At 40.9% G+C, this 19,005-nt stretch overlaps 2 protein-coding genes across 3 annotated transcripts in view; both read left to right on the top strand.

The window, feature by feature from the left end:
• Nucleotides 1-6,128, top strand: part of grid2 (glutamate receptor, ionotropic, delta 2) — a 456,461-nt gene extending 450,333 nt beyond the window's left edge. Inside the window, exon 16 of one of the 2 annotated variants that reach the window (XM_072387763.1) lies at nt 2,944-6,128. In XM_072387763.1, coding sequence (XP_072243864.1) covers nt 2,944-3,396 — 453 coding nt within the window. In that variant the 3' untranslated portion in view covers nt 3,397-6,128. Of the gene's footprint in view, nt 1-22; nt 611-2,943 lie in introns of those variants that run through there. The other variant, XM_072387764.1, reaches the window with a different exon arrangement.
• Nucleotides 6,129-9,943: 3,815 nt separating this feature from the next.
• On the top strand, nt 9,944-12,341 carry atoh1a (atonal bHLH transcription factor 1a). The gene is made up of 2 exons (XM_072386959.1): nt 9,944-10,445; nt 10,698-12,341. The coding sequence occupies exons 1-2, from the start codon at nt 10,172-10,174 to the stop codon at nt 11,522-11,524; spliced, it is 1,101 nt and encodes a 366-aa protein (XP_072243060.1). The 5' UTR covers nt 9,944-10,171; the 3' UTR covers nt 11,525-12,341.
• The last annotated feature ends 6,664 nt before the right edge of the window (nt 12,342-19,005 follow it).

The raw sequence follows: 19,005 nt of genomic DNA, 5'->3' as shown, positions 1-19,005 counted from the left end.
TTTACTTCCACACGCACACCAGGCGCAGGCAGATGGTCCATCTGCCAGGCAAGCTGCTGATCCATGTCCGCACAGCCCCAACGAACACCCTCTTGGCCTGGCCAGTCAGACCCAGAACCAGATCCCCAACACCACCAACACGACTGCCCCCACGGCCACCCATTACCAGCCCCCAGCATGCTGTGATATTCCCTGCGCACTGATTGTGCAGCACTCCTACGAACACACCAACCCCTCCGAGCTTAACCCTAAAATGAGAATGACCACCTTCACCACCTCACCTCCTACACCAAGGTTATACATACAATAGAAGATTAAAAAAAAAAAAGAAAATTGGTCAGTAAAGCTTGAGAAGATGTGTGAATGCTAATTTATCAGGGAAAATTATGGACATCAATGAGCAGGCGTCAATTGTTGATGTCCACGTTATAAAAAGTTTAAAGCAAAAGTACCTCTTTTTAAAAGGTGTGTTTACCTAGCATGTTGCTGGATGACTTTGTGCAATAATGGCTTGTTGCCATTAGAGGGTGCTGTCTTACCATGCAGAGTGAAACGGAGCATCATCTCTCACCAGTCTGTTAAAGTTAAATAGTTTGTAATATTGTCATTTTAAATGTAAAATCCTACAGTGATATGTTAATTTTGAGTTACACAGCAAAACGTTCTGTCTTTTTTCAAGCCAGAAACCTTTCAGGGCTCTAAACTTGACTTTGTTCTCCAAATGAGTCCTTTGCATTAAGCTGTAAACAAGAGAGGTTTATTTTAGACATTTATATTCACGATATACTTGGAATCATTATCGTTTTCTAGTCAGATTCAGTGTTAACTTTTTTTTCTGTAATGCTTCACAATGAGCATCACAGTGAAGGAAAAGATTACAACTTTCACATTAGTCACTTTATTGCAGTCAGGTTTTGACACTTTAATCTCCCTTGTCTCGGTCCACTTTGCTCACTCCTTGTAGTCCCCCATTAGTCTCCTATCACGGACAGCAGTATGACCATTTGTGATTCACTCCTTTCTTTCATCTCCCTTAATTTCTAATAATACAATTTCTACCTCCTATTTACGATATTTCCTCCTCCAAACACTCAATGTGTTTGGGATAGTTTTCCGACAAATGTTAGTGCCCCTTCGTTCTCTCCTCCATCCCACAGCCCCTCTTTTAGAGATGGTAACCTGGGGTCACCACTTCTGGTCCCCTTTGCCCGTGAGCTGCATACACTAGGGTCAGAGCTCCTTCCAGAACCCCCAGATCCAAAGGACACGGTCAGTAAATCTGTCTTTAATCTGTCCCCCAGTAATGTGACTCCCATCATCACTTGACCCTTTTGACTTTGCCCGTCAAACAATATCATCGTGAATACTGAAACACCAAATTATGTGCCCATCCACTTTCCTAAAAATGACCTCCCAGAAAAGAAAAAAAACCTCCTCACCTAAAATCCCAGAAGCGTATTGCCAGAGTTGAGCGGAGAATGTGAAAATTTGGACGTTTGGAAACTCTTACCGGCACTTTCTATCATTCCCACTGTTCACCTGAAACCCCTCCTCACTATATGCTTACCTCATGCATTGCAATCTGAGCCCTCCTGCACAACTGTCCATCCTTGCCCATGCAATTTGAGCATGAACCACTTTTCACTCAGTGTTCCCATCCTTTAGTGGATAAGTTATTATAAGCTATTCAAATGTTAATATAGACATATTCTTTGTAAATTTTCACAAGTTTCATTTAACTTAACCTATATAAGATTAAGTTGATGTATGTACATTGCATTGCCAAGATTGTTAAGACTGCTAAACATTATGAACTATTTTGCATAGTTTGATGCAATTGATGAATTTGACGTAAGAGCTTTAACAATTAATTATGGCCTGAAACAAATTCACTTGGAAAAAGAGATGTTAATCTCAAAGTGAATGTTTTGGGATCACCGGCCATAATGCAAGAATTTAGCGATAAGAATCTGTAAAGATAAATCAGATAAGTAAGGCACTGTTTAACATTTTGAGCTGTTTTCCAAATTATAAGTTGCCATAAAGTTTACTATAAGTTTATGTATGGTTATGCTTGCTTGACGGAATATATCAAACACACTGGAATAGCAGAGCACACAGCATGACAGCAGTGTGTTTTCTATGTGTATTCCAGATTATCAGCATTTCCTTAAATAATTTGTAGAAGTTTGTTTATGTTTCTCTCTGTCAATATCCTGACCACAGCTCAGAGTGTGATTTTCTATCCCTCCCTCATTTTCCCTCTTCTCTTCACTCTGCTCTACCCACTTCACTTCACATCCATCCTTTTCCCCGCAACCACCAAACATGGATGTAATCGTTTTCTTTTGTGTCATTCACATTTAACACACTCTATATGGCATTTACCTTGACTTTGATATTCTTTAATTCTGCAAAAAAACCTTGGCCATGTTTGCATTGTTGTATTTGCCTTGCCATCATTTTACCATCTGCCTTGTCCAACACCCTTCACTTGTGTTTTCTTCTTTATCCTGAATCACGCTGGATGGATGACATCCCGGTTGCTGAAAACAAATATACGCCATTTTTCTCACTGTCCTATTTTTTTTTCAAACAATATCTTCTCTGCAAATTCTGTGCTCTGCTTCCTTCACTATTCTCTTCATTTCCTAACACTTCTTGATGCACTACCCTCACACCTTGCTCCTTTTATCTCCCTTCCTTCCTTTATCCAACTTCTATCCCTCTCTTTGTCCTTCTCATCTATTCGAATAATCTCCCGCTGTTCCCCTCTCCATTTCTCCTCATCCGCACCACCCATCCTTAAACTCTTGCGATGGATCCCTCATCCTTCCTTCTACATTTCATTCATTATTCCTTCCCATTCCATCAATGTCTCCATTTACCATCGTCGCTTCCTCCTCTCTGTTTTTCTTCTTCCCTGCCCTTCCCCACTTGTAGGACGATAAGGAGATCGACCTGGAGCACCTACACCGCCGGGTTAACAGCTTGTGCACCGAGGATGAAAGCCCCCACAAGCAGTTCTCCACCTCTTCCGTCGATTTAACACCCCTTGACATGGATGCACTGCCTGCTGCCCGCCAGGCACTTGAGCAGATCAGTGATTTCCGCAACACCCACATCACCACCACCACTTTCATCCCAGAGCAGATCCAGACCCTAAGCCGTAGCCTCTCTGCCAAAGCTGCCGCTGGATTTTCTGCTGGTTTTGGTGGCGGGGGCGGCCTCCAGGACCACCGGACTGGCGGGGTTGGCCCTTTCAGGCAGAGGGCCCCCAATGGTGGCTTCTTCCGCAGCCCCATTAAAACTATGTCCTCCATCCCCTACCAGCCAACAGGTCCAGGACCCAACTTTGGATACGGCAATGATCCAGACAGGGGTACCTCCATATGAGGAGTCACTATGGATATATCTAGTTTGGGAGGAAGAGTAGAATGAGAAGGAGGTAGTTTGAGAATGTTATGAAGTGGTTGAACAAGTACATTGTGGCTAAGCTAAAAAGTCAGAGGATAGAGATCTGTGTACATAGCAAACTTTCTGTTTCAGTTTCAGCTTGGGTGTTTCCAGGGGTGTCTATTTTGTACGGAAAGAAAATATAGGAGGTGGAGGTCTGTTGGGGCATTCCTTATCCACCTGCAAACCATGCTGGTGAGGTGCAACAGGGGAAAGGGGTGGGGGGTGGGGACTGGAATCTTTGCTTTGTTGTTGTCGTTCTTGTGATTGTTTGGGGGATTATTTTGGTTGAAATGTCTGACAAGGGACCTTTTTTTGGTTTAATTTCTGTTTTATGATGTGAGGACTATTTCATGTTACAAAGAAATGCTGAAATGATTTGACTTTTACTATCTGAACTTCCCTCTTGGAGGGTTTAGTTTAAACTTGTCCAGCACCAGGAGAAACAATTTTCTTGTAGCTCCAGAGTTTTCATTGGTGGGTGATTGGTGGTCTTTTTAACCATGAAACAACTCCCAGGGCTCTGACTAATAAGCAATGGTGGGGCAGTAATTTGATCAAGACATAAGCCAGACTATATGAAATATAGATCGTTTTTAGCCCTGCACCGTACAGCAGACCCTTAAGGGTGTTTTGAAAAGGCCCTGTTTCAGTGAATACTAAGGATTATTCTTACTGAGTATAACTGGAGAAGGATATAGCATTTTTTTCTTCTCTGCTGTTGTTTCACCAATAAATCATGTTATCAATGTGGAATCTTCTTCAAGATGGTGGCCACACGAAGGCCTGACCAGACCTAAGACTTTGCAACTAACACCTCCATGGTGCATCGGTCTGAAAACTGTCTGAAAAATGCCATGATAGTGCAACAGTACATCACTGTAGAGTCTGCATTTTGGTGCATCGATCTTAAACCGCCTCGACCATTTTGGTGCATCAGCCTAAAATTGCTTTCATCATTTTGAGGCACATTAAAGTCTTTGTCAAACCCTCTGCACTGTACCAGTGCCCACAGACCTGTAAGTGATTGTATGTAGATCTGACCTTTTTTTTTTTTCTCACCTATATTGTGCTATCTGCTTTTCAAGTCAAGGTGAGATCCTCAAACCAGACTCATAGAGGTAAAAATGGACTCTTTAAAAGCAGCCGAAAGAGGTGAAAATATAAAAGACAGGCCGTAAGACTTCAAGGAGCTTATGCTTATTATATGTCTTTTATTGAGTTTTGTTTCCGGGAAAAAAAAAGAAAAAAAAAAAGATTTTATTGCGTGGAATGTGTTTTGGTCAGGAAATACAAAAAAAAAAAAAGAAATAACATTGTTCTGAGCTGTCTAATTGTTTTTTTCTCTCAGCAAACTTTGAAAAACTGCTAAACAAGTGCTGTAGTCTCTGGTTTTGCATCACCAAGTCATTCAAACGTCCTTATTTGATTTGTATCTGTTTTGCCTACTTTTAGTGCTCCCATTGACCAGGTGTTTAAAAGATTAAAGTTCATTCTGCAATGTCATATAATCTTCAAGTTCATTATTCACCTCTTAATAAGCATCAAGTGGTAAAATACTGTTGATTCTGAGTCGAGAAGAAGCCATTGCAACAGCATCTTTAGTATAAGCCTTATATGTCAACTAGCTCGCTGTAAAACCCAAAATATTACTGTGTACTGGAAACGCTGAAGGGCAGCGAATCAGTGGTTGTGCTGAAAGTCAACAGACATCGAAACTCGGCGGCTACCTTTAACGAGACGAGCCCAAAATCCACTTCTATTTCATATCTCTCATGATAAGGATACTGTTTATCTACCTTTCTTTTTTTCTTTTTTCTTTTTTTTTTTAAAGTGCCAATTAATTCAAATGAGACCATTAAGGTGCATTTTGTGGTTGGGAATGGTAGTGGTACATTAGGAGCATTAAAGAAATATTTTGTGGATTAGAGGGTGGGTTGGTAAAATGGAACCAAACCTTTTTTTTTTTTCTCACTAACACTGTATTAATAATTGATAATGTTAGCTGTCTAGAGCGAGTTTTCAGTTTGTTATCTTTAAGAACTAAAACTGCGAAATGTTGTGTGTAGAGAACTCAGTCAAGCCAGTGTTTTTTGCAGCAAGCATTCTTAGAAATCTTTTTTTTTTTCTTCTATTAGGCTACAGTATGGCTATTGAATGACAAATAGGACACATGCGTTTAAAAGGTTTTATTTAGTATAAATAAAAGAGACATTATAAAAATGTATATTTTACATGTTGATGCTATTTTTGTTTAACAAAAAGAAAAAGACTTTATCATGTCGAGCTTTAGCTTTACGTTGAGCAGTCACATTACTGCCTTTGGTTTTAAACATAAACACATGAACTGTTTTCTTTTAACATGTCATCCTGAGTTTCTTCCTTTCTTCTTCTTTTTTTTTTCGCTGGCTAAATAACAGAACAAGGCAAGTTCACTAAAAAGAAAGCATGCTACAAACTTGCTGTTTTGCTATCCGTTAACAGATTTTAATTTCATACATAGAACTACAGGATTTACTTGATGATTTTCAAAACACTATTATGTACAGTATTTAATATAGGCCTATTTTGTTGTATGTGTTGCATATTATTCAAAAACCGAACAAACTGGGGCCTCTGTTACAAGTGGCAAAGCTTTCTGTGTATAATTTGTCTAATAAACAGGTTTTCTACAGTGGGATGGTATTTGGTGTCTTTGCTGATCTAGACGACCCTTTATTAAAGGTCATCGATTTCACAATTTTACATGAAAATATGGTATGATGACACTTCACCACAAAGAAAAGTTATCTCCCGAAGAGTCACCATTTAAATATAGTCATCATCCACAAAATATTATTGTGTATTATATCTTGCGAACACACTTTACTCTTTCAGTCGATGACTCGTCCACATTCTTTTCCAGGATTCTTAATTATTTGCTTTTTCAGGCTGTCGCTTGTGCACAAGGATTTTTAGCCCAGGCAATGTAAATTTTAGCTCAGGCACTCTGAGAATTCAAATCACTGGTTTCCACAAGGCATGAAAAGATGATTGGAGGAGTTCACCTTGAAATTATCCAAGAGAACTGCTCATAGGATTGAACAGAGCATCCATGGCACACTCTTTTAAAAGGTGCAAAATAGAATGTTTATTCATGCTCCTCACATTCACTCTTTGTAAATGTCATGGGAAAAACTGAATACTGTGGATAGACTTCAAAAGAGCACCAAGTTGAAGACAAAAAAGAAGCTAATACATGCCCCAAACTAGAGCTATAAGATTTATTGTACTGACCATTTGGGGTGCCCAACAATGGGCTTTGGTTTATATTCACTGTTTTGAGTTAAAACTACAAAGCAATGATTATTAAAAAAAAAAAAAGGTTTGTAAAGTTGTTTAAGGAATTCTTCCTCATAAACTTGATATCTTTCCAAAAGTCAGACCATCTTGTGCATCCAGACATATTTAAAATAACCAAAGTTCTGATGAAGGAATTCCATTTTACATAGATTTTGTGTAAGCTTTGTTATCGTTTTATAAACATATATCAAAGGACAGAAGAGGACTAATGATTTGCTTCTTTTTTTTCAGAAACCCATCTCAAACTTTGAAAGGAACTGACCTTTGAGACTGTTAACTAACACTGAGTGTAAAAATAAGTTTAGTAGTCAAACGGTTCCATGCTGCAGATGTGCCATTTCATTCTGGATACTTAAGAATATGACTTCAGACCTTGAAACCAAAACAATTTGCTCTAAAAGATGGAAAAACTGGGTGGAAATTAGATAGGAAATCCACTCAACAAAAAAAAAAAAACATTTAAAACTGTGTTGAGTGATCTCAGATTATATAGTGTTTTGAAGACATTGTAGTGCAAGCCTGAGTTAAGCTTTTGTTTCACTCGCTTTAAGTTGGCTCTCACTTCAAAGCCCAGTGTACTGCTGTTAACAGCTGGATAGACCCCAGACACTGCTGAGCTGATGAGAAATACTGTCAAGTTCACTGGAGCATCACATTGTACTGACATTTATCCACCAGGTAGTGGCACTGTTTAGCTCCCATTGGTTTCCTGGGTCTCTCTGCCTCAGTAATAGAACGAGCTCAGTTTGTACTTGGAGTGATAGAGAGTAATGGGCAGTAAAAAATTACCAAAGCGAATGGAAGAATTACATCTATGGGGCTTTGAGCTTTGCTAAAGACTAATGTTTGGCAATCAACTTGAAGTTGAATGTAGTCTTGAACATTATCATAACTTGCTGTGATAGTTTATTTTAAAACCATCTAACCCTCATTTTTGTTAATTGGAAGTTTGACATAATTTTAACTGTTCTGTTTAGTGTTAAGACAGCACACACACACACACACACACACACACACATACACATACATACATATATAATTGGGCTACAACATAGAAATACTTAATTAAGTTAGAGTCCTGCCTACTCCATGTCAGAATAAGTATTTATGCACTGGTGATGTTTGAAGTAAGAGATATTTAAGCTTTAATAACGCATATATTAAATATATGTTATGTATGTGAAATGTTGTCCTTCAAGGGAGATTCAGAAGTCGGTTTTATGACAGAGGTAGTAAAAAAAACTGACATTATGTTGCTTAAACCACGCTATTTACCTCAAAAGTGAAGTCTGTGCAGCAGTCAAATTACTCCTGAATGATTTTTCTACCTCGAATTTCCTGAGTTAGTAGCCTATAGCAAACACGGAAAACAAGAAGGTAAAACACAGTAGTATTTCAGGAGCCCTTTATCCAAAACAATGTCAGATCTGGATTTTTGCGGATTTGTGAAAGATTATTGCCACATTAGGAAATCCCTGTCCACCTCCCCTCACTCCAGTCTCGTGTCCGACGCGCCAAGGTCTCCAGGGAGATGGGAATGGGAAGGAGCAGCACGCAGACTCCTCTCGCGCATTGGAATGGCAGCCCGCCCCTCTCCCTCGAGGAGCTCCCCCTCTACCGTGACCAATGGAACATAGAGTCTCCATTGTGACCGCGACACTTTAATAATCGCCAGCTACAATATCCAACCTGTCGGTAGCTTCAGGAGCCCTGCCCGGCCCGTTGGACTGGGGGGGGGGCTTGTAGGTGGGAAGAGGGGGTGAACGCTCGGCGCCAGACCTCCAGCCCGCAAGACGTCCCCAAGATGAATACATGAATAAAAAATGGAAAAGACTGAGGTTGGTCTAGCCCTGAAATTGCGGGATTTCTTCCCTTCATAAATTACACTTTTCCCACAAGTTTGCGTTACCATGCTTCATGAACTAATACCTACTTTAACTTTGGTCAAAGTTGTGCTTTTATGTCGAGTTATACGTAACAGTCACTTGTCGGTTTCGCTTTGACTTAAGTATGTGCTCAAGATAAAATGCTGAAAACATGCAGGCAATGGTACTACACTTAGCCATTGTGTTTATCACACAGTATAACCAAGCCTGTATCATTTTAATCCAAATAGACCTTATTGTTAATTTGGTCTAAAGTGTGAATGTCAGTGGATGCCTTCATGGGCAGATTGCAGGTGCATCAGCGCAATGATTGATCAAATGTTGTTTATCCCGAAGCTCTGCAACTTCTCCCTTCCCTTCCAGTCCCCTTGGCTCTTTATAAAATATGTGACATAAAGGGAAATGGAGAATATCTGTAGTTCGAAGGATGCGCAGTGTTGCGCGTTTATGTACGAGTCTGTACTGGCACGCTCAAGTGTAGGCCCGCGTGTGCTGTGCACCACTTACAGCTCGTGTCAATAAGAAACTGCTGAGCGCGAGACCCCTGCTCATATTTCCGTTCCCTGTGAAGCCCTTTTCTTACCGACAGGGCGTTCCGAGAGCTAGATCAAAAGGTTTTAGACGTGCCACAAAAGAAAAAATGGAAACTGGAGATGATCATTGAATGAATGAATTGACAATGAGCGCGCGAGCCCCAGAAACCGCTTTTTTTTTCTTCTTTTTTTGGGGGGTGGAGGGTCCAGAGACTTCACACTAAACTTTGTTCATTACTACACATCGTGTGCCAAAGTGGAGGGGTGAAATTGAATTATTCAAGCCTACAAAGTTCCAAAACAAAAATAGAATCCGTGGTTTCTTACCGCATTAAGTTAGAAGTGAATAGATTGTTTTCGTTTAAGACCAGCTACTTTTCTTTCTTATTATATGGCCGCGTATTTAATGTCCAGAGTTAGGGTTGTACTGCTGTCAGTGAGATACTGAATAGCTGAGGATGGCCAATTAACCCTTTTGAACCTTTCCAGTTTCCTTATTTCCTTCCGTCCCCACTTTCATGCCGAGATGTAACACAGACGCACTGACAGGTCAGGTGGGGATTCTGTCCCATCTACGCACGTCTCGCGCTGTCCACGCTCCTTACCTAAAACTGTCATCACTTGCACGTGCGTCCTGTGGGAGGGCTCCCCTTACCCCTTGCGTTAAACACTCCCTAAATCGTAACCATATCACACACAGTCCTGCTTCGGGGAGTCATAATCACTTCTCTTGAGCTTTACCGAGACATCTCATTGGACGTCAACACGCGACCAGAGTGAGGAGGGGGGCTTCCAGACGCGTGCCGCTTTTTAAACCGACGCCGCGCCTTGAGACACCAGAGAAGGAGTCCCGCACGCGACAGTCATACAGAGGCATACCAGTGCGTGCCCCCAAGAATTCTTATTTTTTCTAAGATTCTTAGAGAATATATACATATATATATATATTGACACATGGATATCTTAACCGTGGAAGACTGGAGCAAAGGCGCGCGGGAGGTGACTGCCTTCGACGCACTGCAGCAGAGTTGTGGCAGCCCTGGAGAGGTGGAAAGGGGAGAAAAGCAGCAGTTCGAGGAGTCCCGCTACGAACCTGGACTGACGCTCGTGGACAGAGGCAGTGACCCACGCGCCTGGCTGACTCCGGCTTCTGGCACCTGCGCGGCACACGCCACCTCACCCGACTACCTGCGGCACTCGCCATGCCCGAGCACAGGCTCCTACCACGGTGAGAAAACCCACGCTTTGGACAACACGTTATTACCTTGAGAGACACATCAGATGCAACAGACAACAGGGATTAATAGCGGTCTAAAGTTATTTAACATACACTGCAAGTTGAAATAGGCAGTTTTTCTTTAGGGTTAGACAACTTTACTATGAGCTTGATCATCAACTTATGGAATGTTCATTTTTAATAATTTTGTCAAAGGAGAACACTTTTTAAAATGTTTTCTTCTATTTATTTCTTTATTTTCAGAGAGTGGGTCCCCAGGGTCTTCAGGCCATCCCAGTCCTCCCAGCCACAGAAAATCTGCCAAGAGCCTCTCCTCTTCCTCGCTCAAAGTCAGGGACCTGTGTCGTCTGAAAGGCACGTTCACGGGGCTCGACGATGAGGCCTCCATGAGACAGAGAGCCCCATCCAGCAAACCGATCAACGGGGTTCAGAAGCAGAGGCGGGTGGCTGCCAACGCGCGCGAGAGAAGACGCATGCACGGGCTTAACCATGCGTTTGACGAGCTGCGCAGCGTCATTCCGGCGTTCGACAACGACAAGAAACTCTCAAAGTATGAAACTCTTCAAATGGCGCAGATTTACATCAATGCTCTGGCTGACCTGCTCCAAGGTCCGGTCTCCTCCAACAGCAGCAATAATGTCAACTCCAGTAATAACAGCAATTCGCCAAAGTGTGACATTATGCTTTCACCTGCCCGTGGTTGTGATGGAGCGAAGGACAGGGCTTCCCAGTCCCCAACTGCCTGTAGGACGGCGGCGGCTGCGCCCCTCTCTGGGGGCAGCTTACCTGTTCACATCGGCGGGATGCCTTTCCGTGCTTCCTTTGAAGAGAGCTCGTTCTCCCCAAGAGCTGAAGAAGTGAAGCGTTCATCATCTCCTTCATCCTCCCCTCGGGCAGGTAGTTCGCAGTTCGGTAATGGAAGGAAAGAGTCTCCCCGAAGCGACGGGGAGTTTTCTCCTCACTCCCACTTCAGTGACTCGGATGAAATAGTGATGGAGCTTCACTCGAGTGAAGAAGACGATCTCTCAGAACTCAAGCTCGCCAGCCACCATCGTACTATTTCTTTTTAAATGACTGTAGAAAAATAGCTATGACATAGACTTTATAAAAGGTTCGCTGTAGCCTAAAACAAAACAGGCCTGACTTCCACAAACCGTGTCAATCATCCTTTCATTTTTAGGAAAGATTTTTTTTCTTAAAAACAAAAGCCCTCAAAATTTTAAACAATAATTCTATTTTCTCAACTTTTGACGTCGTTATTTTTTTTTTTATTATTGTGAGATAGAACTAATTTGGTTCTGCCAATAAATGTAGCTACATTCAATCATTTGTAGTTTTCATGGAGACTAAAAGAGCTGAAAGACCCCTCTGCCATGTCGCGCAAAGCACTGCCACGGGCATTTCCCTCGTCTCTCCATCCAAAAAGCTGTCTTCCACAAAACTCTCTGGATAAATACTTAGCTATATTTGACGAGGCCTGTGTAAAGTCATTTCTAAGTAGCTATGATATGAGCTTTGTTGTGGTTTATGTTTTGAATTGATCATTTGTTTGTACAATGTATGTTATTTTGCAACTTTAAAAAGTTCATGATGTGCACTTTACGATAAACGGGCCAGAGGCTTCAGAATTGCGATATTTGTTCCCCAAACCACAAACAACATAGTTCCGTTTTGTTTGATCACGTAGTACTGCCAACTCCTTATTAGCCTTTATAATGTAGCCATCATTGCTGCCTTCTTTTTTAATATCTCCTTTTGTATCGTCATATGAGCTTGTGTGTTTTTCTTTCACTGGCTGAGATGAATTGATGTCTGAGATCTATTTATTGCTGATATGTTTATTCTGTTTTGCTTTTATAACTCAGTAGATAAAGTTGCTGGGGGAATTTTGCCATTCTTTTTTTCTTTTTTTTTTTTGATTAATTTGATTTTGGGAATAAAAACCTAAAGAAATGTTATTTCTTTGTCTCTGTTTCCTTACATCTTTAGGTCTTGAATAAGGCAATGAGCATTTTAACAGCGACTGCTGTGCTATATCCTCCGAATAATAATATGTATAATGATAATAATAATTGCCTACTGTGAAGTTATCAATGATATTTGGTATATTAAAGATGAATAACTTTACAGAGTGCAACTATTTAGCCCCCAGAAACGTGAACTTATAAAAAAACGTTTTGTCGCGTAATTTTGGAAATTCCATCGCGCAGGCTGCAGCTTAACCAAATTGGCATCAACAGCGCCATAATCTTTGGAAAATGTTCCATTTGAAACTTGGCCAAGTCGTATTCGTCAAAACAACGCGACAGTGAAACAGGTAAAGGAGCAAACGGATGAGGAAAGAACATCTAAAGGCCTGAGGAGCAGCCATGCTATGAACTGAAAAATAACTTCTGCATTCGGTTTATGTTTGTGTGGGCCCATTTATTGTAAACTAGCAAGGACACGAGACCTGCCCAGCACGCGCTCTTTCTAGTTTGCTGGCAACAGTTAGAATGAAAAGTTACTGCGTTGTTTCTGTTTGTCTAGTTTAAGGCACAGTCGAACGAGTTTATCCTTTCTTCCCCTCCCTGAGCTGATGCCATGTCGTCCATTCGGTGAATACCAGATTTGTTAATGGGGAGTGTGCATTAATTTCAGCCTATTGTTAACTGGCTCGTGGGCCGAGGTGTTGGATGGCCTCAGTGGAGCACGAGCTGTCAGCTGGTGAGCGCTCGCGGGTCCCCACCGTGTCCCCGAGGACCTGCCTCGAGACTGAACACACTTTCTCAACTAAAGAAAAGCCTGCACACACACACACACACACACACGTAGGTACATCTCACCGTCTTTACTTCTTTCTTTCTCCTTTCTTTCTCTCCCCATTAAATTAAAATAAACACGCACGAGGACGCACGCACGTTCAAACACACTCTGGCAACCAGGACCAGCAGTCCTGGTGCTTGACTCAAGCTGAAATGGTGCTCTTTTTTTTTCTCTCCTTGTTGTTCTCAAGCCAATTTGTTACCAAAAAAAAGAACTTTAGGGGACAAAGGTGCGTGCTACGGAAAAGCAAAATACTTTGGAATAATTTATGAATGTGAACAACCTGTTTGATACCCGTCACTGCTCTGTCTCCCACCCTCTGAAATCAGCCAATCACGACCCGTGCCCCTTTGCTCGCCTCTTGATGGAGCAGAATAAAGGGGAATATAATAAGGATGCTGTGTTGAATTATTAACAGAATCTATGCAGGTAGAACCTTATCTGAGTATGATCAGACGACTATCAGCAGCGAGGTCGTTTTGCGGTGAAAACAGATCAAGTTTCCGTAAACATTTAGAGCGCTTCTGCAGAACCAGCAATATTGTTTTCTGTTATGAAAGCAATCACCGCAATCCCAGATAAGGTTTTAAGAGATAGTTCATGATTACGATGCGTTCTCTTTTGGTTTGGTGATCACTGATATGCGCTTGGATTTGACCAGGCATCCACAATAAAAGCAGATGAAATATCATTCATGCTCTCTGCACATGACTCACTGGGCGTTTTCGATGTAATCGTTGAGCGTGTGTCTGTTTTTAAAAGCATTTAAGTGTGTCAGGCAAAGTGCCAAACTTAACCAACAAATGTGGGTAACAAGCAAATAATCACCGTGTTTATTCTCTGGGACGAAATTGTATATTTTTTTAATATCTAATTGACAACGGTTATACCTAAACCTATACATGGAAAGTCAGGGGTCTAAAAAAATAACGGAAAGAAAAAAAGTTCATCCTCAACAGGTGGGATCCCGGGTAGGTTGAGGTGTCACTGTTTCACGCAAATTAATTATTTACGCATGGACGTTATGAAATGTAACAACAGGGTGGTGGAGTTGGGGAGAATCCGAGAAGCACCGACGCGTGCGGATACTGAACGAAAGAACTAAAGAACTAAAAGAAACGTGTTTGGCGTCATGTTGAGCTTTATTTTCTTTACAGTTTTGTTTGCCCTCTACGGTTGATCCTTCTCAGTAGCTTGGTTATCTTTCAGACTTTTTGAAAAGTCTGAAAAAAGTTGTTTAACTTTTTGTGTCAGCTCTGTCCTTACTTACGTTTAACTCATTTCTTATGTCGACAAATATTGAATACATATTTCAACAAACTGAATTGAGACAATCCCAAAAAAAAAGTTTTTTTCAAAGTTTTATTGTTAGGTAAACGAGGGATAAGCAACATGTTTAAAAGGTGCATTCAATCACTGCAGGCATGCTTATTTCAATAAATATATTTGAAAAATGAGCATTCCCCAGCTTCCACTTTAATGAAAAGGCCGGCACTTGCATTTTGTATGAGATATGGGGAGCCGAGCTGTGTGGTGTCCAAAAAAAAAAAAAAAAAAAGGTCTCTCTGGGGACCCAGAACAAAAGGCAGAACTGGGCCATAGTTTCCATCTGCTGTCCCAGAGAGAGGGAGAGAAGGAGAGGGAGAGGGTGCTGAGTGAAGATATCACGGGCAGATAGAGAGAGACAGAAAAACAAGTGAGAGGTCGAAACAACAGCAACTTGGAACGTGGTGGGTTGCAGGGACTAAGAATAAGTGGGAGATTGATAATGTTGAGATCACTTCATTTCCATTCAAGTCAACCAACTGTTTCTATAGTTACCCCTTTGTTTAATGTTACCCTTAAATTAGCCTTAAGGCCTCTCCTCTCATTACCCACTGCAGCCCTGTATTATCCAGTACTGTAGCGTAACCTAGAGTGATCACACAAACACACAATGCAGCTGTGACGCAAGGAGCACCTGTCGCATGGCATGCTCTCACTATGTTGTGCTATTAATTGTTAATGAGTTTCAGTGGAAGCGCTGGCACACAGTGACACAAAGTGTAACATTTGTAATTGCAAAGGTCTCTTTTTATGATGAAAATCATTGGGGGAAACAACAGTAGACACTGACTATTAATTCCAAGTGTACCTTGGATTTGGATGAGGACAAGTTTCAGTGCCCACCAGAACCAGTAAAATGGGAAAGATTTTACTCACTGTTATTGTTATTTTTTCTGTCTGTACAAAAAAAAAAGTGTGAAATGAATAATTTATTGCTCTAATAGACAAAGCCACTTCCATTACCAAAGAGACATTTGATATAGTCCTTTTCTGAAAGGTGCATCAGCTGTGCAAACACAAGAAAACTACATGATGCAGTGTGTAAATCTTTTTCAGTGTTTTAGAACTGGCCGTCACATTCTCACATTTGTTTTCTCAGTTTACTCGCTCTATTGCAGATACAATCCACTCAAGCTGACTTTTTAACTATGGATGATGCACAGTCAAACAGCACAGAGGATATGTGCAACACAGCAGATCCGCACACACATACACATTGTGTAAAATACAATTTTGGTGTCCGCTTTCTTTTCACGGACTGGTTTGTTATAATTGCATGTTAGTAAGTTAAATACCACAGCGGCTAATAATATCAATGGGGGCGTTGCAGCAGCTAGTATTATGACTTCTGGTACTGTCTCATGAAAAATGAGCGTAAAGAGAATCGCCTTGTGGTGACACGATTTAAAAGAGGTGACAGATAGAGAGAAATTGATTGCACTGACACACTTTTCCGCCTCATTTCGAAAGGATCCCGATAGCTTAGGGCTTTACATCCTTTTAAAAGAAGAGGTGTTGAACTATTTTGACAAAATACATCCTGTGGTTTCTGCAACGGCGAGTTGCCCATCCTCTTCGAGCATACCTGCACATAAACACGTCGACAGAGTCACACACAGTTTGCACACACTGTAACAAGGAAGAAGATCATTTATCTCTGAGGTTCTCTTCATGAAAGACATCTATGGGTGAAGCAGGGTCTCCCAGGGCTTTGTTCTGGGCAGGGTTCAGCTCTTTGTGTCCACCACCTTCAAAGCAAATGTACATGAACACGAACATGAGGCTTCTTGGGTAACCAGCCCATTGAGGAGCAGCACAATGGTGCTACCAATTATCCACAGTGCTCAAAGCTCCTGTGGAATCAGTTACATGGCTTTTTGTGTGTGTCTGCATGTGTGTTTGTGAAAGACTGAGTGTGTTGGATTTGCATGTTTGATGATGTTCATTTTTAATTTTTTTTGGGCAGTTATATTTCCACGCATCATTCATCATAAACCTGCGCATGTTTTTGTGTGCGTGTTTATGTTCGTGTGTTTTCAGTAAATTCTTTTATTTCCTAACTTTTTTGCCATGCTTGATTCTGTCTGCTATTTTGCACACCTTTACATGTCTTTTATAATCTTTTACAAATTCTCTGCAGGTGCAGCATTTGTGCATGTGCCTCTTGTAGAGTCTGTGTGTTTTTGTAGTAGTTATACCTCCCAGTAGGAAGCAGTTCAACCGCATGGCTATTTACACCCTTTGACACAGTATGACTCCAGCAGGGTCAGGTTGCAGAGAGCGTGCAGCTTTGTCAGAGTCAGTCAGAGGGAAGACCTTCACCCAGATGGATTCTGGAAACATGAAAAGAAACTTCTGGAAGCATCAGAAGTGATATGGCATGAGGGGATTCTCCATCTTTTTTCACACCTCTGGAAAGTGAGATATGAGTGAGATTGAAGAGAGGTAAAATAGTGGTTTAAATGCTTGTATGTGCACGTATGTTCTCAGGGACACGTGCTTGTTTGTTTGTGTGCCTCTTCCACCCACACATAAACCTGTTCACTTGACACCGGTCATTTTCATCCAATGTAACTTGCGCTGGCAATCAGCAATGATCACGTGTACAGTACAAACGTGCAAAATCAGGAAGTCATACATCCCCGATTGTTACTTAATGAGTGAGTTATGTCAAGTTTATTACCCTAACTAGCCAGTACATCAATAGCCTGCACAGCAAAGAGTGGAAAGAAGAGACCTAAAAAGACCCAGAAGAGGCAGCTACAGGCCCGGGAATAACAAAAATGAATGCACTTCAAAACGAGTCAGTTTTAAGGTTCACAAACTTCTCTTGTGTTGCTTTAATGATTCAGTAATGACTGAATACTTTCTCAGTTTGCACACATGTCGTTTTTTATTGGTATTCTTCTCCTGCACACTGGGTCATCCCGACACATGTAAATGATCACAAGTTGTGTTTATTTAAGAGCTTTGCAGTTTGAAAGATTAGAGCAGGTATTGTTCTTTGCACAGACATGCTAATCAGATGCATACATATCTATTACATGAGTAATCAAGCTAATGGCATACACTATATGTGAAATACAGTGTTTCTGTGTACATATGGTTAACATTTTTTATCTGATGATCTATTAGGTGTGAGGTAATCACACTAGGCCACAGTGACTTGTTCATGACCACAAACGCAGATTTTGTGTTTTGTCATACAAGTTACTGAATCATACAGTAGCTTAATGTGATTCAAACATGTGATTTGTACCTTAATTTCAAAGTGGTACCAAAAAAACTGTTGCATTCTGTCGGCCCAGATTTCTGTGGTACAAGCTGACCTCTTCAAATTTAGATAACTTGGTTCTGTAACAAAATGTTACAGGATCAACCTTCCTGCATAGTGACTGGATCCAAACCATGCCGGTGCAGTATGACCATATCTTTAAGTAAAAAATATTCTACCAGCAGGTTGAAAGGTTACTTCACTCAACCAGGTCTTGCTAATTCAAACAAGTTCGATAAAACTTGGAAGTGTCAGCTTAGAAATGAAAGTACATGCTTACCAATTGCCAATAGCAGTATTCAGTGATAACGAAAGATTTCTCATAATCTAGAGACTGATTTACTAAAAGGAAAGAAGAAATTGATTTCTGTTATTATTTTCCAAATTCCAGATAATAACAGACCCAAACTATTTCTCCAACCATAACCAAGTATCTTATATGCCTAAATCTTATCAAGCATAGGTTATAGTGCTTGCACAAATCTTGCTAAAACCACAACTGACTGCAAAACTAAAAACTGCATGAAGATTAGTCTTGTCCAAAACGATAAGTAAAGCTTTGTGTCCACCACGATGTGAGTGAAGTGAAATATTTTGATTAACTAAATATTGGCACTGTTTTCTAGGCACCAGCATGTCATTTTAACACAGGCAATGTCAACCCCATGCAATCTGGGTGTTGTTAAAGAGGCCATACCCATTTTATGTATTTCTGAGAGATCAGGGGCTGGATGCATAAACCTTTGTAATTTAATTACAAAAACACTTGTATGCACAAAAGCAGAAATGTACATGTGCTTTCTTTTCCCCAAGTTTGTAAAGGCTTGTGTAGATATGGTTTTCTCTTAAAATGACAATGAAAACACAGAATTGTGAGCACTTACACAAACTTGACTTGCATCTTTAGCCAAAGAAGAAGAAGAAGCAAAATTTTACCAAATGTTAAAGGAAATCTGCTGTTTTTTCTTGTCTTCTTTTTTTTCTTGGTCTCAGTTCAGCAATCAAAAAGTGGGAAAAAAGTAACAGAGATCAGCTCTGTAAGTTCAGCTTAAGGCATCCTCCGAGATCCTAAAAGGTAGTGGCTGGATTTCAAACAAGAGGCAAAATGGTAAAAGGTACATCAGCTCACACAGAGACAGCATCTGG

The sequence above is a fragment of the Leuresthes tenuis genome, unplaced genomic scaffold, assembly GCF_036924035.1.
Source record: "Leuresthes tenuis unplaced genomic scaffold, fLeuTen1.0.hap1 SCAF_6, whole genome shotgun sequence".
NCBI classification, from domain to species: Eukaryota; Metazoa; Chordata; class Actinopteri; order Atheriniformes; family Atherinopsidae; genus Leuresthes; species Leuresthes tenuis.
This window is presented reverse-complemented; position numbering and strand designations above follow the sequence as displayed.